General features: G+C 36.5%; 1 protein-coding gene across 3 annotated transcripts; it reads left to right on the top strand.

The window, feature by feature from the left end:
• Positions 1–4,783: 4,783 nt before the first annotated feature.
• Positions 4,784–25,591, top strand: si:dkey-103j14.5 (isoaspartyl peptidase/L-asparaginase). Of its 3 annotated transcripts, none has more exons than XM_053503069.1 (7): positions 4,784–4,847; positions 6,936–7,160; positions 9,263–9,405; positions 14,194–14,357; positions 19,210–19,328; positions 19,555–19,665; positions 24,689–25,591. In XM_053503069.1, the coding sequence occupies exons 2-7, from the start codon at positions 6,971–6,973 to the stop codon at positions 24,892–24,894; spliced, it is 933 nt and encodes a 310-aa protein (XP_053359044.1). In that variant the 5' UTR covers positions 4,784–4,847; positions 6,936–6,970; the 3' UTR covers positions 24,895–25,591. The 3 variants fall into 3 exon arrangements, with proteins under 3 accessions (XP_053359044.1, XP_053359043.1, XP_053359045.1); XM_053503068.1 differs by having other exon boundaries at positions 4,817–4,922; XM_053503070.1 differs by lacking the exon at positions 4,784–4,847 and having other exon boundaries at positions 7,011–7,160; positions 9,244–9,405.
• The last annotated feature ends 76 nt before the right edge of the window (positions 25,592–25,667 follow it).

Here is a 25,667-nt window from a genome sequence, read left to right as displayed (position 1 = left end):
TTTAATCCATGAGTTAAAAATATTCCAGCTAATTATTTTGTGTTTTTAGCCAACACAGTGTTAGTGTGGGCTCAACTACTGTTCAGGGGCAAAAGGGTCAATACACTGACTTGTCCATACTAGAAGTGAAGATCTAAATGAATGCTGCTGTGATCTGTGACCTGTGAAGTCACGTTCGGCTAAATCCCACCTTTACTCCTGGCCTACACTGTCTATGGGACCTTCTCTGCCTTATTGTGGCCTACTCTTTCACCCACAGTTATCTCCACAGAGAGCTAACGGTAGAAGAAAGTTTAATCACTGCCTGTGGTAAAAGAAATTCCTTTTCCTGGAGCTATTGTGGCTTTAAATATCATCAGTTATTATAGCTGACCTCATTTTCCTGAGAATGATTTTCCATGCAAAATTAATTTTAATTCTTTTGTTGTTTATTGCCCTTAAGCTATGTATATGTTACACTGATAGGTGTTTTGCCTATTGCGGACTCAAAGAACGGAGCAAATAATTTGCTTGTTTAGTTTGATCACATATGGGGGTAGAAGAAATGAAATGATTAAAGTGGTTCCTCTGGGGTTTAAACAAACTGAGCCATAGAGGATCCTATTTAACACAATTCTGAAGCATGTATCCTCTGCCCCATAGAGAATACACAATTTACTATTTCTTCTGTATACAGTTAGGGAAGTAAAATTGTTATTTCATCTGGCTTCTGATTTGGAGGTCAGATTTTTGCTGGTCAAAGTTATGAGCATAAATATACCAATATTAAACAAAGCTTACCCATTTTTTAGCCCATGCATTTTGTGAGATGCATATTTTCCAAGTGCTAAATTAATTAATTAATCAGCCCACAATTGACAAATTAGTTGTCACAATTCGGCAGTTTATTCATGATGCTGTTTAAATGGAGGGAACCAGATTGCTTCAGGTATTTTGTTCATGCTTAAAAAAGCAATTATGTCTAGAGGCAAGGAAACAAATTAGATTTCTTTATTTCCATGTAATTTCTAGTAAACTACTTAATGTTTAAAATCTCCATAATGAAAAAAAAAAACTAAGTGGTTTATTAAACCAAGCTAACAAAGTGCTTTTGTATAGGACATTTATGATGTTTTTAAAGCTACAAACTTTAAGCAGTATTTTAAGGTACAAATATAGCTGAACATTTAGTCGCTGTATGCAATAAAAATGCAATGTTCCTAAACTGAAACAGTGTTTTAATGTTTGGTTGAACCATCGCTGGCAGCAATAACCTCAAGCAAGCACTGTGGCTTAGACCTGAATTTTGAACCATTCTTCCAGAACTGCTTTAGCAACCATAATCTTAGGATATCTGGTGTGAACAGCTTACTTCAGGTCATTCCACAGCAATTCCAGTTGAGGTCTGTGCTCCGACTGGGCCGACCCAAAAAGCCTACTACATTTTGTAGTAGAACTACTTCCATGTTTAGGCTCATTGTTCTACTGCATTACCATCATCTTCTTCTAAGCTTCAGCTTGTAGTCAGCCACCCTGACATTACCCTGTGGGTGCCTTGATGAACCTGCAAATCAATAATCGTTGATCATAGGTCTTCTGAAATCTCTTTTGTTGCAAGGCATCAGTTAATACTGCTTTTGACATTGAGTGTTTTCATAATTGGAGTAAGCTCATACCACATCTCCATTGTCATTTCATTGACTCAACTCAAGGTTTGCTAACACCTGACTCCAGTTTGCACACAGTATGAGCAAAAAAATTGGAATTGGGTCACATTTAACTGACAGTGTAAACGTAGCGTTAAGTGTTTCACTTATATGTCACACCATATGTTTAATGTCTCTGTGTTCTATGAAGTCATTAATGTACCGGTGAAAAGTTTGGACACAAGTTTGGATTTATTTTCAAGAACAATACTGGATTTTTCCAAAACAATGATTTAGGGAAGTAACAACAACATCAGTCAGTTGTTATTTTAAGACATGAAGGTCAGCTGTTCTGGAACTGTTCTTGCAAAAACAGTATTGTCAAGTGCATTTGCAAAACCCATTAAGCACTATGACGAAACTGGCTCTCTTGAAGACCATCCCCAGAAAGCAAGAACAAAATCTACCTCTCCTGCAGAGGAGAAGTTTATTTGGAACTCATTATGAGGGCTTTACAGATCATAAGTATCAGACACATCTTAATATCAACTGATCAAAGGAGATAATTGCATATTTCGTTATCAAAGGAGATTAGGAGATTATTGCATATACTGTGTGTATATATATATATATATATATATATATATATATATATATATATATATATATATATAAATGATCTCTCTGAGAGAGAGAGAGAGAGAGAGAGAGAGAGAGGTGTTATTTTCGATGCCAGTCCTATTTTCTGCTTGAATCAATGGCAAATCAGCTATTCACTGTTACTGCTGCCTATTTTTCTCCCTGCATTGCGGAGAGGGCTGGGGGTCCAATAAATTTAAATTGCCACAAATGCTCAACATACAAGAAGTTGTTGGAATATGTGCCATTGATCCAGTTGGACAAATGGTACTAGTGTGCAAATAAGTCAGTGAAAGCAGAGCAATACATCATACTGCATATACTTTCCAATATATCATGGAGCAGAGCCCTCCATACATCACCCTGGTGTTAGGATACAGCAAGTCACTGGGAGGTTCAGGTCCTAGTTTTCCTGATCTGCAAAGAAAATTAGTTACCTTTTTTGTTCAGGAAGAAAATAGGAGTTTACCAAATGTTTTAGTCTAAAACCACCATCTAAATGAAACCACCAAAGCTTAGGTTCTGCTTAAATGCACATGGAATATTCCAATCAATAAACAAGGAACACAATGCTGTAATTCATCTCTCTACTGAGATTGACTTAGTGACTGTTTCTGGGATGCTTAATTACTGTACTTTACTTGCTCCACTTGCACTTTCCTTTCACTGCAAAAACTGTCTTGTTTGGAGACACAGTTAATCAAAGTGGTTTGCATGTGATAAGGTAATAACTGTAAAAGAAACTGTAAAAGAAAATCATGCACACCAATCAAAGTTTTAAACAATCTTGCATATGCTAAAGTAACTAACCTGAATATGAATGTTAATTCTAAATTATTAAAATATCTCAATACTTTATTTTTTTTATCAAAATAATGGAATCAATGTTTGAGAAATATGCCTTATGGCACACATGCACATTAGACCTGCTTCTATAGGGATATGTCAATGTTATAACAATATTTTGTGATGATAATTGAATATACAGTATAGGCACAATATGGATTAAAAGGTATATTATTTAATAACATTTATTTTATTTCTTAATACAGCAAATTATATGTTTCCTCATAATTATTTGATAATTTACAGAAAGAATAACAATACCAAGTCACTAAATCTATTTTACTAATAGTTAATAATCGTAGATACCAAGGTTCATGCATGTGAACTGACCACGTGTTTGATGTGTAAAGGCTGAAATTGCCATTCAAAAATAATAATCTCTATTTTGATCTTGCTGAAAGATACATCTACAGACAGGTTTGAACATCGCAGGACTGACAGCTAGATCTGAGATAAAAACAACAATTAGTCCTTTAATTACTAGCCACAAAACAGCTCCAAAGTTTCAATGATCCACCGACATGTCAGACATATACCGTATATATATTTTTTTGTATGTATTCTTTTTTTTTTTTTGGCCAAACATGATGAAGACCAAACATTTTATTTTTTTTACACAATACTGACCCTTCTAAAAGCATTTTGTTTTTTGTGAGGTGGAAGAAAACCAAAGACACTAGAGAAAACCCACACTGACATCAACATGAATCAAGCTGGACCCCCCTGCCACTATGAGGCTATAAAGTTATGCTGCACCACCATGCTACCACCTTAATCTGTTCGTTTTTGAAAGGAACAAAAAGGTTATAGTGATGGATGAATTTCAAAATATGATCCAACCACACAATTTCTCAAAGACAGTGACAAAGTTGAATCATGCCAATCATCCAAGTTGACTGTAAGCTACACTATGTGGCCAAAGTATGTGGACAGCCAACCATAACCATAACATAATTTGTGGCTTTTACCAAACTGTTGCCACAAAGTTGCAAGCATACATTCGTTTAAAATAATTTTTTGTGCTGTAGCATTATGATTTTTTTCCACTGGATCTAAAAACTTTAACCTGTTTCAGCATGACCATGACCCTGTACACAAACTGAGATGTGCATAAAGTCATGATTTGTAATGTTATGTGCATAAGAACCCAAGAGTCCTGCACAGAATTTATTAAACCTCATTAAACACCTTGAACTGAACTCGAGTTTCAACTTTTCATTAGGCTTTCTCGCTAAACATCACTGTATCATATATATATATATATATATATATATATATGTGTGTGTGTGTGTGTGTGTGTGTGTAAAATCTAAAACCTCTTGCACTTATTAAATCTTTGAAAAAAGAACAAATCTTTTCTGTTACTGTCTTGACATTCTGATCTAATAATTAAATGTGATTTTTTTTCTTTTTCTATTTAGTTAATTTTCTCTGTATTAAAAAAGTTATTTATGTATTGTTTTTTTTCTGTTATTGCTATTTATTTACATATTTTTTGTTAAGATTACTTATACTGTATACCCTCTATTTACTTTTTTTGTTCTGTTTACTGTGGATAGTTGGGTAAATAATTCAGTTTCAGTACAGTAGATGTATATACAGTATGTTATACAACTCTCTGTCTTTTGCTGCGTTGTGATTGGTAGAAAGTGCGGAAATGGGCGTGGCCTGGAGCGCTGTTCCCTAAGTTACCCGGCTGCTCCAACGTACAGCTTTAAACTTACAGTAAGATTATAGGTAAGGTAATTTTACCGCGTGTGCTTAAAACTATTTAAGAGCTACATTTGATTTACTGTTGGACTCGTTTTGAGTGTAAGTACCCTTTTTGTTGAGATAATCACACACTTTGTGAGCCTTGCAGAAGTCTAATGTAAGTCACTACAGCTCCGTGAAGAAAATGGCAATAACCTTGTGGCTTTATAATGGAAACTACTGAAGGGGTATAAAATGCTGTACTTTAAAGCTTAATAGACGTGGAACAATGAAGCGTGAATAGCAGCAGTGTGTTCAGTAGGGAGACCGCCTAGAGATTATTTTTTTTTATTAAAGATAAAAACTTTGGTATTAAATTTGAGTTTAATTAAAGACTACTACATACATTAATCTTTCTGAAGGGTCAAATTATTAGGCTGCATCAGGCAAAGAAAGCAAATAAAGATTTGCAAAAGATCATGAAGGGAGATAACTCTAGCACGTTGTATTCTTGCATGGTAAAATAAAAAAAATTAACAATATATATAGTACAGTATGTTTAATAGTGAAAGTAAGAGCATTTCCATACACACACAAAGTGATGAAAACTCAAGGACTGGGACTAAACAGCTGTGTGACCATAAGAAAAGCACTTGTTAGTGAAGCTATTTAGAAAAAAAAAAAAGCTGAATGAAATCTTAGATTGTGCAACTTTATTTTTTTTTGGGCCAGGCATAGTACATTGATCTGTTACGGTATATACAAAACCTTCAATTCACATACCTGCCTTGCACTTGCACTGATTTTTAAGGTGCCTTGGATAAATCCGGCCAAATCTCCATTACTTTTCTCCAGTTTCTCTAAATCTCCATTAAATAAATAGGCATCAGTATAACTTTTTTGGCAACCACATCAGATTATTACCTACTAAGATGTCGTTAAGCAAATTATTTTGGATTTTTGTGGAACCGATGTTAATACAAAGATTAATTGTGAGAAAACTGCATATGGTATGGAGAAGCGTGCCTGTGGATGATTTCTGTCCTGGTCAGACTGTCGATTCATGCAGACTATCAGTGACAGTCCTGTCAGAGTGAAACATGAGCCACACATTGTGTTAGATTGACATCCTTTTTTCTTTTGGCTGCTCCCAATTTTTAGTTTGGGAACCACAGGTTCATCAGGGAACTTGGCTGGCAGTTTTGATGTGGCACGGGTTCCACACCAGTTACCCTTCCTGATGCAATCCTCCGAAATCTTCCAGGCCTGGGTGCAGCACAAAGGGTGCACCGGTTTGAGCAACATCCCAGTGACTGGGGTCAGGTCCATGTTCAGGAAAACGTAACCTGGGCCATGGTGATAAGCCACCACAGATGACTGTACAGTAGCTGCTAGTTCACCAGGGAACTAGTAGCTCCGAAATAAAATTTTGAGCTATGAATTATTTCTATATGCAAAGAAAATATTTTGTGTTCATAGTGTGCATTCAAACAATAGAAGAGGCGTTTAAAAATGATAAAAAGTTACACAGCCTACTGTTTTACTACACAAAGTGTAACATTGCCTTCCCAAAGACCTCAAAAACAATCCATAAAAAATAGGCCTATATCACTATCATTCATTTCGACGAGAACGAGGGATTGGCAGTCAGCTTCCATAAATTACACTAGTCACGACTTGAAAATAATGGATGGCGGAAAATTAACATAAACAAACACTGTAAATACAAAGTGACAGCCTTAAAGCGATGGTCAAATGGGAGCAGCATGAAAACGTTCATTTTTATAATCAGTGCTTTCCACATTGACTGTGCTGAAGTGATAGAGCACAGTGAAATGTCTATGTATTTTATTACTGCAAGAGAGCCCGTAATTCTGATTATTAAAAAAAAGTCTGGATAGAGAGTGTACCAGGCAGGGCAAATGGAACAGGCCCTCATAATAATGGATCAAGCATAAACATGACAGCGGGGCTGACAGCCAACTTCCTGTAAACAATCCGTTCCACTGAGCCGAGCTGCAAGAATTCTGTCAGCTTGTCTGAATAATAGGCCATGTTACATGGCACATTGCAGTCCAAGGGCAACGCATGGGAAAGTGGAACCTGGCAGTAATTTTTCCTCTCCCCTGACAGTGCGGGCTGTTTGTTTGTTTATCTGCGGAAACGTAATGATGAAGGCTGTGCTGGTGGTGCATGGCGGAGCATGGGCCATACCCGATGTGTTGGCTGAGGCATCAGTGGCTGGGGTGAAAGCTGCTGTTCAAGCAGGGAGTGTTATTCTGAAAAAGGGGGGAAGTGCACTGGATGCTGTTGAAGTGGCCGTGAGAGTGATGGAGGATGATCCAGTTTTCGATGCAGGTCAGTGTCATTCATTATTTAAAATAAATGTTCTATAACTTTTTTAAAAACTGAAATACTGTATCTCAGACATCTGCAACATACAGTAATGTGTACTTACAGAGATAAATGCACAAATTCTCTTTATATGATTGGGTGCTCCTAGTAATAAATCATGGAGGCAGTGTCACAGGGAATAAAGGCTTTTTTGAAAATGTAATTTCAGCAGGTTACCTGCAGGTCAAATGTCCTAACGTTATCTCCGGTGTAAATATATTTCATAAAAATTATTTTGTATGTTACTTAAAGCAACTGATCCAAACAAATCATAGGTCAGTCTTTCACAAATTGAATATTTTTTAACATGTTTGAACTAACACCAATTTTCTGTTTGCTTACCTTTTTTCCCCACAAACAGAAAGGTAACCTTTAAAACTATGCTGCACAATATGCTGGCTTCTTCTAAAGCTGGAACTTGGACCTTGTTTCCCTAGCAGTTTGCTGTTAATGATTATCCTGAGAGCAGGAAGTGAGGTCCTTGAGTATTCATCAGATTACAGTGAGCCAGCAGGGAGCAAATAAGACACTTCATTAATGCTCCCTGTCTGTCACGGTCTATCTCATTTGTGATTGTGAACTGCCACTATAGGTGAAACGGCAGAACCTCTTCATGGACAAGGAGCAAAATCAGCACTTCGCCAGAGGGATCAGTTAATAAACTCGAGTAGGACACTCTACTTCAGTCTATACAATGCTGATCAATAGATGAGTAATGTACTGAACTTGTAGTGATTTTTAAAGAGGAAAATCACATGGCAGGGTGTGCATCGTACCCCAAGTCATACCCCAAAACATGGGTGTGCATCTTACCCCCAATTCTGTTTTTCTTATTTTTTTTAAAGCATCGTAAATGGACATATGATGCAGTTAAGGACTCATTAAGTTGTTTATTCTAATGTTTTCTTGCTACATGATTTTGCTAGCTGGGGTCAAAAGCTGGGGTCAGAGCATACAGTAGCTCTGATACAGCACCCCTGGAGCATGTGGGGCTATGGCCCTTGCTTCTGGTCAGAGCCTTATTAGTAAGAGTTTTTATCCTGGTCAGTGTCACACTGCAGTCCAGGTCTCCTAGGAACACTGCATAAAGTGCGAATACACCTTTAGTGGGACATCCGTGCATGTACACATCACACCCAAATACAATTTACCATAGACAGTTTGGCAAGATGAGAGGAAACCTGAGAAACCCCAAAGTGCTTTGGAGAAAACATGCACAGTAATTCAACACAGACAATACCCTGAGCTGAGGATCGAAACAGGGACCCTAGAGCTGTGAGGTGCCAGTGTGTAGTGTCAGTGCTGCTCACTCTAATCTTCTAATTTTAAGTCTATGATTTCATTAAATTCCTTGTATAAGTGTGAACATGTGGACAGATGTGAAATCCTCTCTTTTTGACTAAATTAATTATCAGGCTTCTGCCATGGGAGACAGAAACCTGAGGTGTTTAGTGGATTTGGATCACACCAGATGAAAACCAACTTTTCTGATATGGCAGACGTGGTTATTTCTTACACTTGCCATTTGCTGACAGTTTAACTTTATATGTGGTTAAATAATTTAGTTAAGGAAACTGTTTTTCTAATATTACAATCTTCAATAATAGGTGATAAACATGAGACTTCTTTTTATCAAATTAGATAAATTACACTGAATTTACCATAAAATTAAAGTATTACCCTTCTTTTAGTTACGCCACAATCTTTTAAACTCAGATGGAATTAACCGGAGTTAAAGTGTTGCTCAGGCATTCAACTCTTCACCATACACTTCATCTGTGAAACAGGAGGTTGTCAGTATAAACTGATGCTTCCACTGTGAGCCTGCTCAGATGATAGTAGCTTCCCCTTATCACTCTCAGCAGGCTTCAATTTACTGGGTATACTCCACTTAGGCACTGAGTTTGTAAGGAAGTCCGCACCTAAAGCTTGGACTTAACTGAGGAACTTCCTTTAAGCCTGCTTCATGCACAGGTGTGGTGGTGTGAGGTGATGAAGTGAGCAGTTGTTTTCCTCTGAGTGATGGGGTAACAGATCCGTGTGGCAGTGTTGCTGTCTTGCTGTAGGTCACGGCGCTGTGCTGAATACCGATGGAGAAGTGGAGCTGGACGCCTTAATCATGGAGGGAAAAATGCTGCATGCCGGTGCTGTTTCTTCAGTTCGAAACATTGCTAACCCTGTTAGCCTTGCCCGTGCTGTAATGGAAAAGGTGCAACATTTAATTTCTTTTCTTTAATTTTGGTGAAAATTAACCAGTAATCGAGGGAACTTGCTCTTTAAATTCTGTTTAATACTTCATGTTCACTTCTTTACCTTGTTTCGCGCTGATCTGTTCTATCATAAACAAATCACCTTATGAACACCCCAATTTCTGCAAAGCATGATATTTTAACAAGTGGGAACTGCTTAAATATAGGTAAAGTTATGCAATATTTTTCAAAATTTTATGAATATATAAAAGTTTGAAAAGTAGACAATAGATCTGCCAATTTAATTTCAGGCTTTAAAAGATCAAAAATATATCATAGGCATATTATATCACAGTTCTTTGGTATTACAGGGGTTTGTATGGCAGACACTCCTTATAATCTATGCTCTCTTTCCAGTTTATTAGCAACACCTACACACCTGCTCATCTATGCAGTTATCTAATCAGCCAGTCATGTGACAGCAGGACAATGCATAAAATCATACAAATTCATGTCAGGAGCTTCAGATAATGTGTTACAGCAAACATCAAAATAGGGAAAAGTCTGATCTTTGACTTTTTTATGACATGGGTGTTGGTAACAGATGGGCTGGATTGGGTATTTCATCAACTGCTGATATAACTTAATTAAGCACTCTTTACAACCAGAAGAGAACAGCTTCTCAAAAGCTGTTCTCTGCAAGATAATTAACAGTGAAAATTATAATGACACCTTTATAAAGGCTGTCTGCCGACAGAAACATCAAGTGCACCAAAATCTTCTGGTGGACATCTGTGTTGACTAGATAAAGCTCAGTGGACCAACACCAGCAGAAGACATGGTACCCCAAATTATAACTCACTGTGGAAACTGTACACTGGATTTCATGCTACTTGGATTCTATGACTTTTGACTATTGACCTCCCTCCAGCTTCTGTGTACTTGTCATCTAAATAAAATGCAAAATGTACTTTACTCTGAAAAAAAGGCCTTTGGACCATTGAGCAGCAGTCCAGTTCTTTTTCTCGTTATCCCAAATAAGATGCTTTTTACATTGTCCTAGGTTCAAAAGTGGCTTGATGTTAGGAATTAGTTAAACAGTTAGTCATTAACAGTAACAGTAGGAATGCAACAGTAGTCCATTTCCCGAAGAAATAGCTCACTCGACTCCTTGTAAAGCCCACCCAAGGAATTAAATTGGCTTTGCTTGACAGTCTTTAATCATCCCTGTTGATTGTGGACCTTTTCCTACCATGCTTTTCCCTTTCAGTCAACTTTTCATGGATATGCTTGGTTACAGCATTCTGCAAACAGCCAACTCTTTTCAGGGATGAGCTTCTGTAGCTTGGATGGTGTCAATGATTATCAATTGATTATCAACAGATTATGAACTTTCAAGTCAGCAGCCTTCCCCTTGATTGTGTTTGTGTGTACTGAACTAGACAAGAAATCTTAAATTTTGAAGCTGAGCTTTAATGAGCTGAATTTTTAAAGTGAGACAATATGTTAAGATGTAATTTAAGTGAGAACAGGAAAGCTTCAGTAATTGAAATATTAATAAAAATTGGAATAGCAAATAGAATGTTAATTGGTGGCAGATGTGTTATAACTGTGGGGTTCACGATGGTCTGCATCACACCATTTATTTTTCTGTTGTTGTTATTTTAATAAAAGCTCACCTCCTTGTGTTTTATTATGTACAAATACATTGGATAAATTTGTCTATATTCAAGACATTTTTATTTGTAAAGATTATTTTTTAAGCGCTCCACTGTTTTTTAAGTGCCTCAGACACATTCTTCTAAGCTCTCTGTTTGTTACCATATGTTTAGCCTGATTTGTCAGCTAAAGTTCAGCATGGAAATGGAAAATGATAAGAAGAAGCACTTGCTTCTTGCACTTACCAGCCACCTATAATGTAAATTTTTCTTACAAAGCTCAGTTCTGTCCAGCTTCTGTCGCCTCTTGGAGCAGGTTATATGTTTTGAAAATGCTTTAATATGTTTTTTCGTTCTTTTGTAAATAACATTCTAGATAAAATTATATGACATTAAGATTTTTGAATTTCGTTCTGACTCTTTAAGACCTAACATGCTATCTCCTGAGAGCTTTGAAATGGTGAAGTCCAAATCTTGGCTGATTTTCAGGTTCATTTCAATCAGCACTCTTTGTAATGCTGAAAATGGAAATTTTACGATACGAATGTGGTTACCTCACATAGCAAAAAGACTTGACTGATAAAGTGAGCAATTCTTTTCTCCTTCGTGTGTTTTCATAGTAAGCCTATTTCAACTCATTTCTACCTTTCTGGGAAGATCTTGTGCTGTCAGTGACAAATGAGATGGTAAAAATTTGAGGTTCATGATGATATAAAGCACAGAAAGTACAGCTCAGAGCTTTTTCCGCAGTAGTATTTGTTTTATTTATTCATTTTACACTGAACACTTTATGTATTCTGGCAAATTTATGTAAGTTAAAAAAAATTCAGCAGGCAAATGTAGCATATAATATTCTATATGGTTTTGTATTAGTCAGAAATATAATATTAGAAGGAATTTATTATACCATTCATTTGGCACACAGGGAACAATTTTCCCATACCTTTTTTTGCTTGAATTTGTAATATCCTTTCCCCAACCTTCTTTTATGCTGCCTACTGTTCTGTGGGTGAAATATTCTCCCACAGGACAAAATAAACAGCCTATATTAACAATGTTTTCACACCTCTGATACACAAATTTCACCTTCCATTGCAGCAGACACAAGGGAAACAAGAAGCCGGTCTTACAAGAAAATTGATTAGACGCAGCACCTGTGTCGACTGCCCCAAAAGACCTTGGCCTTACCGGGGATTGGACGGCACTCTTTAATAGGCCATATTAAAAATTCATCAGTCTGTGATCAATGCAGCGATCGAGCGTCACTGAGCTCATGCTGCTGCCTGTGATCTATACTGCACTATACGTGACAGAGAAAAATGACATTAATAACTACTTTAATATTTAAAAGTTTCCAAAACTGCAAAGAGCTCAATTTTGTCTCAATTTTATTTTAAACAGAAAGGAAAAATAGAGCAGTTCTGTCTTTTGCTCATGTTGCCCTGTATTTTAAAGACAGTATTTTTACTAATTTAAAGGCAAATAGACAGTAAAAAAAGTTTTATTTGTGCTACAGAGGAATTACCTTGTAGAGGATATTTTTTTTTAATTGAAAGTTAGGGAGCAGCAGAGTGAAAAGAAAATAATTTTTAAAGAAATAATTTTATGTTATTTCTGAACAATAACTTTCATTTCAAGCGTAACAGACAGAGAGTGGACATGAGGTTAAATGTCAGAGATGCCATTATTGTTAAGAAGAAAATCGTTTCTGGCCTTTAGGAGATATACTGTAAAAAAAAAAAAAAAATGCCACAAAAAACCCTAGTGTTTGTTGGTGCACAGTATGGCAGGTTTTTTTCTGTGTATTCCAAGCAAGAGTGAGGAAAAAAGCAAGGTCTTTCTTCTACCTAATATGTAGCAGCCCCCTTTTGTTTTGTTTTGTTTTAGCTCATAAGTCTGAGTATTGTGATTTTTTTGGTAGTTTCAATTCAGTTTTTCTTATTTATAGTGCTTTTCTTCTATTGTACAATGGACATTATTACAAAGCAGCTTTAAAGAAATAAAAAATCTGGATATAAATTGAAAAATATGTATGCATTTTAAGCTTTATCAGTTTGTCTCTAATGAACAAGCTTGAGGTGGTGGTAGCGGCAAAGAAAAACTTTGAGATTACAAAGAAGAAACATTGACAGGAACCAGAACAATCTTCATTTGGGCGATAACCATAAATAAAGGTCCCCTAGATAAAGTTAGGACAAAGGGAAAGTAATCTCTAACAGATGCAAATCGATTTCTTGTGTTTCATGTATCAGGGCCTTTCTCCTGCAGTGAATTGCCTTTTTTCCAATGTATTTGTATTTAGCCTGAACGCTGCTTCATTTAAAAAGCACAGAAGTGAGTTTTCCAGGTGCCTCTGTATCACTGCAAGGAGTGAAAAAAACATGCCACCTCTGAGATGTACATGATTAGGGTTTTTTCCCCCTAGTCCTATGCTTTGTTCTCACCCACACTTCTATCAGCACTGATGTAATGAGATTTGCTTTATTTGATCTGTAGGCCCTTTATAACCTAAAGAAAATCTTTTAAGCCCATGTTTCACTTAGAGCTAATCACCTGGCCTGCAGTGGCCAGTCTGGGATCATTTCATCATACCAATCAAATTTAATGATAATGTTTGCAATTTCTGTAAGATACTCATTATTTGTATACCATACAGTTACAACTTCTCAGTGACGTACTGTAAGTAATCATTGGCACTGATTATGGCACTACACCATGTGTGGGAGTCAGCAAAAGACAGCAATCGGAGTTCAGGATCTATGAGGTGGCAATTTGTAATAATGTTAGGTTAAAGGGTTATCATCATACAGTGTATCATAAAAAACATATCATTTTTGGATACAACTTATTTCACATCCAGTGTGCTGGAGTTTATTTATGCAACAGCATCTTTGTGATTAAAGAGAAAAGTGTGTGATATGTTCTGTTGCTATAATGATGCATGCAGGTGGGTGCAGTGGCAATTCAAACATTTCATAGTTACAATTTTAATTTAGTTAGGTGTTTAACACATTATTGCTAAAAGCTGCATCCCAATCTGGATAATTGCTTTAGATAATTGTCATGTTTTGGTGTATCATTTATCCTTAAAATAATTAAAAAACATCTGTCTTTACTTGTTTTTTTTATTTTTTATTTTGGGTTCTTCAGACCGAGCATGTCATGTTGACGGGCCAAGGGGCGAACCTGTTTGCAGAGAGCATCGGCGTTCCCACAGTGCCAGCACAGGCTTTGGTGACGGAGCAGGAGAGAAAAGAGTGGGAGCACTACAAAAAGTATGCTGTTGGTGTCAAAGAGCTTTTCAACTCACAGTGGTAAGTAGCTCTCCATTCGAGAGCATGTTTGTGACTGAGCTGAGTATCAGAGCCAGATCTAATTCTATTTCATTTCAGTGCAACAGAGAAGAGAATTAAAGCAATTTGTTGGAAAATGCGACAATCAATTTATCTGAGTAGTGGGTTGAATTGTACCTGATGAATTGAGCTAATAAAAATATAATGGACCCTATTACAGAAAATAATGCTGAAAAAATAAAACTTTGTTTTGAATGCTCTACTGGAGATTTAGATAGTTTTTTTTATACATCAAAATTGAAGGCACATAAGTGATATATTTTATTTTTAAATAGCTGTTGTTAAGCATCACATGATTTGAATTTTTATTTGTTCCAGACTTTTCTTTTTTAAGTTTTGTAAAATAATTGTTCATTTTCAGAACTGCATCTCACTATATGTTCATTTTTATTTATTTATTTTTATAATTATTTTAGGAGCTCACAATAAACACAGCAAAATATAATATCACTTTCATACAGGCTTCTCCTGCTGTACATTTAGTAAGCAGGAAAGGTCATCCTACTTATTTATCGAACAAAGCACCAGTTGTTACTCTTGTCTGAGGATATGTGTGTGTCTGTATTTTTTCTTTTTCCCCTATTAGAATTATTTGCTTATTTTTCATTTTGCAATGAGAGCAGATCTGTAGTTTAGCCGCGAATGGCCTAATTTTGTTTTCCTGCCTAAGAAAACTTATAGCTGCAACAACTTTTGTGTAATGTGTAATATGTTTACCCAAATAAACCTTTTTTTTTTTTTTACATTTTTTCTAACTAAAACTAGGACAGTGTTAAAATGAATCTTTTTATAAAATGGTCTTGTCTGGTTGTCTCTAAAAAGATAAGGAATTCTTTTTTTTTAATAAACATGTATTATATTCTAAAAGAAATAGAGTCCAATGAAACCATTAAACAATAATTTTAGTTCCTGCTACAAGACATAAATCAAGTCTGACCCTTGGCACAGACACTTGTTATCAGGATCAGAGTGAGGAATGTATATCTGGGAGTGTAACCATAAATATTGTGTATTATGCTAATAACTGAGATAATGATATCGAGATGACAGGGGGGTGACAAATTAAAGGAAGAAAAAAGCAATATAAGTGGATGAATATGTTATTGGGTCAACACGATCTGCCAGGACATCTTCAAGCTGTCTCCTAGAAGTCTTTGGGAGGCAGCTTGAAGATGTACTGGCAGGTCGTGTTGTACTGGATCAACAGCATTCTTTCGAAAGATATTCCTTATTTTGTTGTTTCATTGATGACAATATCTAACTCAAATTGAGTCCACACTTATAAATATTATTATTATTATTAGTGGTGGTAGTAGTAGTATTTGTCCTTAATCGTTTGCATGTGATTTTTAAAAGAAATTTGTATAGTTGTGTAACAAAAACAGTAGGTCATTGCAGTTGAAGCAGGGAGTACTGTTCCTGTCACCTCTGTCTCCCCAGGAGGTGAGGTAGAGGAACCACGGTCGTGGTGAAGTGTAACCTCAGACCCACTGGGAGCCAGTAAAAATAGTGCCGAGGGGGTGTTAAGTGACAGCTGGCTGAGCTACAACCTTTCATCCCTCCCCACCACAGCTCCATTATTGATGACCTCCCTGTGCTCAGCCACACTGCTGTCACTGGGCTCTTTAATTCACAGCCCTTGAAACACAATTATCCTGTGTCTTCGTTTAGGGTCATTATGCGGCAGCCTCTTGCCCATACTGCCTGACCCTGCTTATATATTTTACCAGGCCCACCGTGATGGCACAGAGCAAAATTTGCACTGATAAGCCAAAAGATTAAAACCACCTGCCTGATATGTATGTCCACTTTTTTGCTGCCAAAACAGCTCTGATCAATTGATTCACAAGACGTGTGAAGGTGTGACGTAAAAGAAAATGGGATTTAGCAGACTGAACCGCATTGCTGCACGGTCCATTTTTGGTGCTCATGAGCCCATTGTATTTGTTTAAGTGAAAATTAATATGTGCATAAGTCAACTTGAGTTAGGAATGAAACACAAGGAAAGGGGATGGTGTGATATGCCCCAATGTGACAAGGAAGTATTATGTTCCTTTTATACCACAGCATTTTTTCCTCAGTTACCGTATTTTATTTAATGACAAAAAAAGGTTTTATATATTAATTTTTTTAAACATTAACATAGTCATTTTTAATTATTGTGGAATATCTGTGTCACAGATTATTTCCTGTTATCACGTTCAGCTATTTACAGTAACAATTATATCTTCTAATAGATGCAACAGTTTTTTTTACCTCTCCACCATCTCCATTTAAAATAATTAAGACTGTTATAGTGCACTGACACCCAAAACTCACATTACAGAACCTTGTCACTCTATCACTAATTATATGCCGCAACATTTTAACGCATTTTTTAAAATCTGTTTGTTTTTAGGCATAAGTAATGTAGACCTTGTGCCAGACAAGTCATTGTGAATGAGCTGCTACTGTAAAAAGGCTAAATTATTGGAACTAACAAATTAGTATAAGTGCATCTTTTAAAATAGAAAATTAATCAACACCTTTTGACAGATTAGATAAATACAAAATGTTGTTCTGTAATTGTTGCTATATGCCATGTAATATACACCAATCAGCTATAATGGTATGACCACCCACTTAATATCGATTAGGTCCCACTTTTGCTGCCAAAAAAACCCTGTGAAGACATGGACTTCACTAGACCTTTGAAGGATTGGTGCGGTACTAAATCGTCAGTAGCAGTCAGGGTGCGTTATCCTGCTGAAAAAGGCCCCTGCCATCAGAGAATACCATTTCCATGAAGGGGTGTCTTTTTTTAGCAGTTTAAGCTACAGTATATAATTTCTACTGAATTGATCTACACCGACCAGCCTTCACCACCCATGTGCACCAATAAAGCTTTGGCTGCTCATGACCCTGTCTCTGGTTCACCAGTTTTCCTTCCTTGGACCATTCCTTGGAAATTTCCACAAGAGCTGCAGTTTTGGAGTTGCTTTGACCCAGTCGTTTAGTCATCATAATCCGTGACTTGTCAAAATCGCTCAAATCTGTATGCTTGGCCAAATTTCTGCTACTAACACATCACATTCAGGAAAAAAAGGTTTACGTGCTGCCTAATATATCCCACTCACTTTTAGGTAACTTTGTAACAAGATAATGTAATGTTATGGCTGATTGGTGTACTGTATGTCATTATTGCTGTATGGAAGTTGTTAGATATGTTCACAGAAAGTTTTAACTGATAAAATACTGTGTAAATATTTTATATGTGGTATATCAGATAGGCATATATTTAAAATTTCAGCTATTTCTTTCTTTTTCTATTTTAAGATAAACTGGGACTGTTTAATTCCCTGAACCTCCTGAGGAACAGCTGTCAGATTTGATAATTTCCATGCCATATTATATTATTTGTTTGACTGTATGAAGGGATTTATTGTTATTTAAAAATATTTATGATGTGAAATACAGTCCAGCATTAGACAGCTTTTAAATAGAGTTTCCCCCAAAGCCACTCTAAGCTTGATTCAGCTGTTGCTGGCAATTTAAAGGAGTAATCAGGTTCATGTCAAAAGTGATTGATGCCTCAGGATTCCTTGCCAGATGGATCAGACAAATATTCCTCAAAAGAAAACCCTTTGCTTCTTGGTCTCTCTCAGAGAACAGTCACAGGTCTGTATCTTAATTAACTGTCTAAAATAAATTAAATCCCTGCTAATTTATATGAGAAATCTAAAGCCTAACCTGAGCCACAGTGATGGAGTTAAAAGACATGGCCGATTTGGCTTGTTACAGATGCCACTGAAACTGGTTCATTCTTTTTATTGAGGACTGTATTAGGATTTATTGTGATATGTACAGAAGCATCTCAACTACATGGCTAAAAATGTGGTCGATCGCATTTCTCCTCAAAGCAAAACGATAAAGTGAAACTGGAAGTTCTGCTTTGTAGTGCCAAAAATAATTGAACTGATTGCTGTGATTTTGACTCGCTCTGTGATTCAGCAGATGGATAGATGGATTTTCAGCAGATGGATGGGTGGATTTGAAATGTAATAATTCCCTGAACCTCCTGAGCACAAATTTCTCATACTAAAGCCATGACTAATAGTAAAATGTCCTGAAAACATGCAGGAATGAAAGGAAGGTGGATATATTGTGATTCTAGAAGTGATTCTGGCAATGTCTATGGAGTATAAACTATTATTTTAACGATGTGCGTTCATAAATGCGGAAAGTCAATTAAAACATTTATTTTTTCTCCTTGTGGTTGTCAAGCTGATGCTCAATCTGTGTTGGAACGTGTCACATTTTTTGTGACTGTGCAAATAGCATTTCTAACCCTGCTAAATTATATAATACATATAATGTTCAGGTTAGTATATGAATGTGTTTAAGGCAGTAAAATTAATGGTAAAGCACATGAGGATTGGAAAGATCTATAGGCCAAACAGAAACTAATTTTCACATATTATTACGGATACTATTTGGGTCAGATTCCCTTTTTCATACCCTTTCCCTTTTTATCATACTATATCTTTACCGATATGAAAGTGTGCTCTCCTGGGCTACCTTTCAAAATTGGAGATGAACTGTGAAAAATAATATTTCTTTTCCTTTAGATTATTGGTAGATCATGCTTGGAAGAACGTGGGGAAATGTTGAAGAACTTCAAAGGAAAATTATTTACATTAAAGATATTAAAGATATTAATAATTCACTTTTTTGCATAAGGTGCATTTGATTTAAATGAAATGTCGGTGCATGATTCAATCTGAAGAAGAAGAAAAAAAGGCAGATACCTGATCAAGCTTGTCTGAATTTTCAGTGGCCATGACACAGTTGGTGCAGTGGCTCTGGATGCATTTGGGAATGTTGCTTGTGCTACTTCAACAGGTGGAATCAGGAACAAAATGGTGGGAAGAGTTGGAGATTCTCCTTTCATTGGTGAGCTGCTTGACCTTGTATTTTGGGGTGATCATTTAAACACGTTTCTGCTGCAGCTTTGTCTGTCACTGGCTGCATTATGTTTAACCCAAAGAGCTCATTATTGCAAGTGAAACTTGCTTTATCATGAGGTCCTTGAGTTAATTAAGGCTTGGTATTTGTGTGTGTGTGTGTGTGTGTGTGTGTGTGTGTGTGTGTGTGTGTGTGTGTGTTTGTGTGTGATAAGGATCAGGTGGATATGCAGACAATAGGAGTGGTGCTGTGTCCTGCACCGGCCATGGCGAGTCTATTCTGAAAGTCACCTTGGCCAGACTAATCCTCTTTCACATGGAACAAGGTACTGATTGACTGTTTTCTTTCCTTTTGAATCTTCCGTTTCGTGTTCATCTAATCCCTAGAACTGATGTTCAGTGTGAATCCAAGGTTTATCTAGCAAACACATTCAGGCGTTAGTCTGATTGACATGGAGTAAACATAACACATTGAGACAAATGAAAGGAAACACCTCAAACGAGTCAGGAGCGAAATCAATTTAGTGGATGTCATGGTACTCGATTTGGTGTGCAGATAAAGGGAGTGATAAATCACTGGACACAATACTCCCCTAAATAAGCACCTTTTCTTTGTCTTTATTGAAGAAAGGAAATGAAATATCTAGGTCTTCACATATAAATGATGCATAAGCACAAAAATGCTGCACACGCCAGGTTTCATGGACCTTGATGAAGGTATTAAAACTTATGGCGTTACACATCTTACAACACATATGGCTTAAGAAAAATTTCTCGTTGTAACTAATTTATGAATTTGCTGCCGAGTTTTAGAACGTGGAAATCTTAATATAATTCTTTTATTATCTAACATCTGTTCTGTTTCATGGCCTATGAAAAATCTAGCGATTGTTTTGTTGAAATACTCAAAATGTGAGGTAATAAAGACTTGTAATGCTCTGAGATCCATGCTTTTATTTTCAAATTGAATGACAATTGGCACTGTTAATGTAGCAAATGGTAGCATTAAGGGATAAGCTCAGTTATTGATGTATGATGATGTCTGGATTATGAGCTGATTTAGAACCCCAAGAGAAAATCACCAGCCAAATTGAACTGGCTTTACCTATCGTGCTGTAAATCCCGATAATATTAGAGTTTTCAGCAATGGGACATTTTTTAATTAGAAATGATCCCATTTTAATTTCAAAACATCTCATTGAAAAAAAGAAAGGGTGACTGACCAGTCAAGCTTCTCCTAGAAACAGCATACCACTGTATAAATCCTGAGTAATCTAGGTACATATGATTTGGTAATCTGATTTATTGGCTTCATGCCGAGAGCAGTAATGGCATCTGCGTAGGATATTTTGCCAGTTATTACAGAAAGCAATTTCATTACATGGATATGCAAATAATCTATTTAACTCAATTTCTTTCTAAAATTATAAAAGAGGCAAGAGGGTCTGGGTCCACCCTTTAATTAAAATCCTAAATTAAAATTAATCTGTGTCAAGTCTATAACGAAGGCTATGTGAGTTGAGCATTCATACTTGTTGAAGTTAATAGATGTTTAACAACAGTTACGTTCTGCAACACAGAAGCGAGAAAAGGCGCCGAAGGATGAGCAACACCTAGGTACATTATTGTGATTGACTTGACACAGAAGCTAGACTGAATAGACTGAAGTTTTTGTTGTACACAAAATGCGTTACTTAAGCTGTTGTAAAGACCCTGATTATGGACAAATAATATAACTTTACAATAATGTGTCAGAATTCGAACAGATGAACAGCTCTCAATTGTATTCAATAGGGGTGGGTGATGTGGCCTTAAAATTACTGTAGATCACTGTATTATTAGGCTGAATGGAGATACTGTACATGATTTATGTTTTGTTATTTTCTCTAAAGGGGGATAAGTGTTCGGTTGTAAGTCAAAGTCGTGTGTAAGCGGTCAAAAGCAGTTTTATTAAAACACACTGAGATTTAAAAAAATGTTTAAAAAAGGTTTAATTCGCAGAACAGATTGATTAAAACACAGCAATAAAATATTTTGTTGTTAAACACAATGTTAAAAGTAAAAACATAATAACAATAATAGGTGACCCACTTGCCTTGATGAAGTAATTGAGTTTTGAGGTACAGTAGATATCGTTTTTAAGGATCAGGCATTCCAATCGCTAAACGTTCATGAGAACGACAGTGTGCAGTCGGCTCCGAGCCACCTGGGACAGGATCGTCATTCACAGACGTACGGCCCTCTTTAAAACATTTGCTCCATTTGGATGTTTTACTGCGGCTAAGAGTCTCATCACCGTACTGTGTGTGAAGTCTTCTGTAAATGTCAATCAGTTTTACACCTTCATTCACAGCAAATTTCATCACAAGTCCCAGTTTAACTTGAATGCCCCTTGTGCATTTAGTAATTTAAGCACTTGCTGTTATTCAGATCAACCTATAAAACCTGCCATAATGATTTAATAAAGTACTCCGTGAATCTGTCCAGGAGAGCTGGAGGGAGGGAGTACGGAGGAGGGCATAATAATATTATCAGCTGTGTAGTCTGGAATCACACACAGGCAGCAGAAAGCATGAGGACTAGAACTAGACAGGATGGTGAATTTTATGTTTCTTAGTAACGTGCAGGAACCAGTTAAAAAAATATCCACATTGCTGACATTTTCTCTGCTGCCCAAACGGGTCAACACGGCTTAGAAAAAAAACATGTTAAATCACTGGGAAGCACACGGGGCACTTGAGGTTCCAGCACACTAAGCAGAGAGAGGTTATGCATGGATGGATCTTAAAAAAAAGGGTACGGTATAACTACATTCATAGTCTCTTAGCATTTCAGGCACATAGTGAGAGCATGCACAATCCAAGGAAACAGAGGATATAGCACATGCCTTACACACCTCCAGCTGAGCTCAATATCTCTTTTTTCTTCCCACCTAAAGCCAAGTATATGACACTAGAGTCCCCATTTCATTAGTGTTTGACTTGAGCAGGAGAAACTGCATTATCTAACCTCTATGCAGGCTGCTTACTGTTTACAATAAGAGATATCCCTTTATTACAATTTAATTTGCCTCAGCATCACCTTTAATCAGATCAGATTGGGTCAGATTGAAGGACTGCTGACTCTCCAGGCGTACTGGTGAATTATTGGCACTGGAGTGCAGTATTATGTGTGTGGGAGCCTTTACAACCACTATAGTACACTGGCACTTTATCGGTTTACACTTTTACTAATAAAACTGTTACTGAGCGTCCATTTTGTTTCTGAACGTCTTTCTTATTCATTCTTTATACTGCTTTGCCCTTTGTGTTTTAATCAAGCAGTGAAATAGTTTTTATTATTATTATTATTATTATTAGAATGTTGCATGCACATTTAGATGGCTGTTGAGTGAAATGTATAAATGTGCAGGGATTGCCAGGTGTAGTGTATTCGCAGCTCATGCGAATGAGTTTTTACTGAATTGGCTCTCGATCCATCATGACCCTGAGCAGGATAATGTACAATTCTTATTTCTAAGATCTGTAGGAAAAACAGAAACAACTTTGTTTTGTATTTAATACATAATGTACTGTACAAAACCTCTAATGCATGCAACATAGATCCAAAAGTAGCCATAGATTTAAAAAATGTAGCATTCGTTTTTGTTTTCAAGACATCTTTACATGCCTGATGTTTAAACAGTAAACAGTGTCCGTGTTCTGCATCCTGTTTGCCCTGTGGACTACACATCACTATGAAATCCTGCTGGGCATTGTTGTGTTCTTGCTCAGCTTGTTGTTGCTGTTCTTTTTTAAATATATATATATATATATAAAATTTTGTAAAATCTCACCCCACAGCCACTCCATTTTCAAATTTTGCATGAACGTTCCATGCAAACGTATGTGGCATGAGGATCTGACACCGCCGTTGCCAATCATTTTAATTGGTGTGTAAGAGGGGAGGGGATCAGACAGACAGCCGCCGTTGGTGGAGGATAATGAGGCAGAGAGTGTGTGGAGGGTCAGCAGGCTATTGTTTGCTTGTGATTTCTGCAGTAATGACTGTGGAAATGGGCAGAGCCGTTTCGCTTTTTTCACATTTTTATTCAACTCCGTGTCTTCATGTTTATCCTTTTAAACACCAGCCTCCGCATAGCAACCGAACCACTCCATCTGGCTCTAGGAACCGTGATGTCTTGAGCTGCCAGGTCTTTCATGTAAAAATCGCTGCTTCTTTGATTAGAACTTGAATATTCTTTGCTTTCTTGCCATGCTCAGAAATGTGTTTGTGCCTGAGTCAAATCCTGGGGAAAAAAAAAAAATAATAAAAAAAATAAAGGCAGAGCGTCTGCCATTTATCTTTTTTAGACAGTCCTCTGCTCCCCAGCACCTCTAATGAATAAATGCCTGAACTCTACCAGTACTTTGAGCCTGTGTTGTACTGTTCTCTGTCTGAGGGATGTTGTGTCCAGGGAGTGTAGCAGGTTACCCTGCTTTATCACACAGCAGGACACAAATTGAAATCCTGAGACTTTTTCTATAGCACTGGGAACTGGAACAGTAGTAGTACAAAGTGTGGCATAGCATTTGTGATTTTGAAATTGGAAGTGCATGTGTGTGTGCATGTGAGTGTGTGTGTGTGTGTGTGTGTGAAGGTAAACCATAAGGACGAAAGGTGTAGGTTAGGTGTACTGTAGATATCTTCTGACAGGGCACTTTGAGCTGAGTTATAATGAACACAAAAGCTAACACATACAGTAAAGGTGCGTTGAGGACGGTTTGACTTGACCGCATTTTTCAAATTACCTGTACGTACTAAGTACCTCTATATGTCCGTGTGTATATACTGTGTGTATATATATATATATATATATATATATATATATATATATACACACACACAGACATATATATATATATATATATATATATATATATATATACATATACATATATGCATTCTAATGGAATTCTAATGCATTCTATTATATTATATTATAATAATATATTATATTTTATAATAATGCTATTCTTACCAATACCAAACAACATTTATACAGTCTAACACATCTTACATATCACTATTATTTGTATGAATAACAAATGCATACCACTATTACTTATATTATTACGCAGACAGTTACAAAAATTTATTTGCATATTTGCCCTAGTTGCATCTTTTTCCCTCCCCTTTATTCAGGTCATGCTTCAGATGCTATTATTGCCCAAACTGACATGATTTTACATCAAATAAAGCAAACAGTACTGAGATTCATGGTTAGTTTATTTTGCATAATGAAACACCTGCTCATTGCTGAATGTGTTCACTTGAGTGACACTAAATAAGATTGTTTATGTGTGATAGGAAAGTCGACGTGTGAAGCAGCTGATTGCTCTCTGCAGTATATGGCAGGGTGTGTTCAGGGGGGTGGAGGAGCTGTAGTCGTATCTGCCACCGGAGACTGGAGTGCGGCATTCACCACCGAACGCATGGCATGGGCCGCCTTCAAGGACGAATATCTCTACTACGGTTTAAACCCCAAGGAAATGTTTAAGGAAGCATTGAATTGATAATGTGTATGTTGCAATTTATTTTAACCAGCTCTGTTTTAATGCAAATTAAATATGATATTTTGTTTGTAAATGTATTTTAGGAGCGTAAGGCACTTTTTGTCACAGGACAGCATGTCTCAGCCAGCGAAGCTGTGACAGCCATATTTCTGTACACTATATCATCAACAATGCTGAAGCAGATTTATTGTTTCGTGCGTACTCTTTATTTTATGATCTGCTACATGAACACATATGTTCTACCCATTTATGAAAGACTGTTTCAGACACATCACATCCTTAATACAAGTTTAATTAATGATTTTCATAGTGTGCCATATATATACTGTACACACATGAACAGTTTGCAGCAGAATAAGACAACTCAATTTTTGCTGTTTGTAGTAAAAAATATCAAATTAAGCAAGATGTATTGCACACTTAATTGTATGAGTTATATAAATGTGATTATTGCCTAATTTTCCAGAAAGCAATCACTCCACCTCCCACACTTCGGTCACAATGGAATAATCAGTCAACGGCTGTGTTTGTGGTAATACACTGTAAATCCGAATAATTTGGCAAAACTTTTAAAATAATGATGTTTTCAGTTTTAAGTAAACGGAACTATGAGTTTTTGAGTTTGTTGTACTCATTCATCGTTCTTTACTTGCATTATTGAGTAGCCTAACTTATACTATTTAATAGGAATCATCTTTTTTTTGTGGTTGCAAATCAAATAAATTGTTGTTGGTATTTCGGCGGCTCTCGGCAATGTTTCACCACAGCAGACA

Source organism: Clarias gariepinus, chromosome 8 (genome assembly GCF_024256425.1).
Source record: "Clarias gariepinus isolate MV-2021 ecotype Netherlands chromosome 8, CGAR_prim_01v2, whole genome shotgun sequence".
Taxonomy (NCBI): Eukaryota; Metazoa; Chordata; class Actinopteri; order Siluriformes; family Clariidae; genus Clarias; species Clarias gariepinus.
This window is presented reverse-complemented; position numbering and strand designations above follow the sequence as displayed.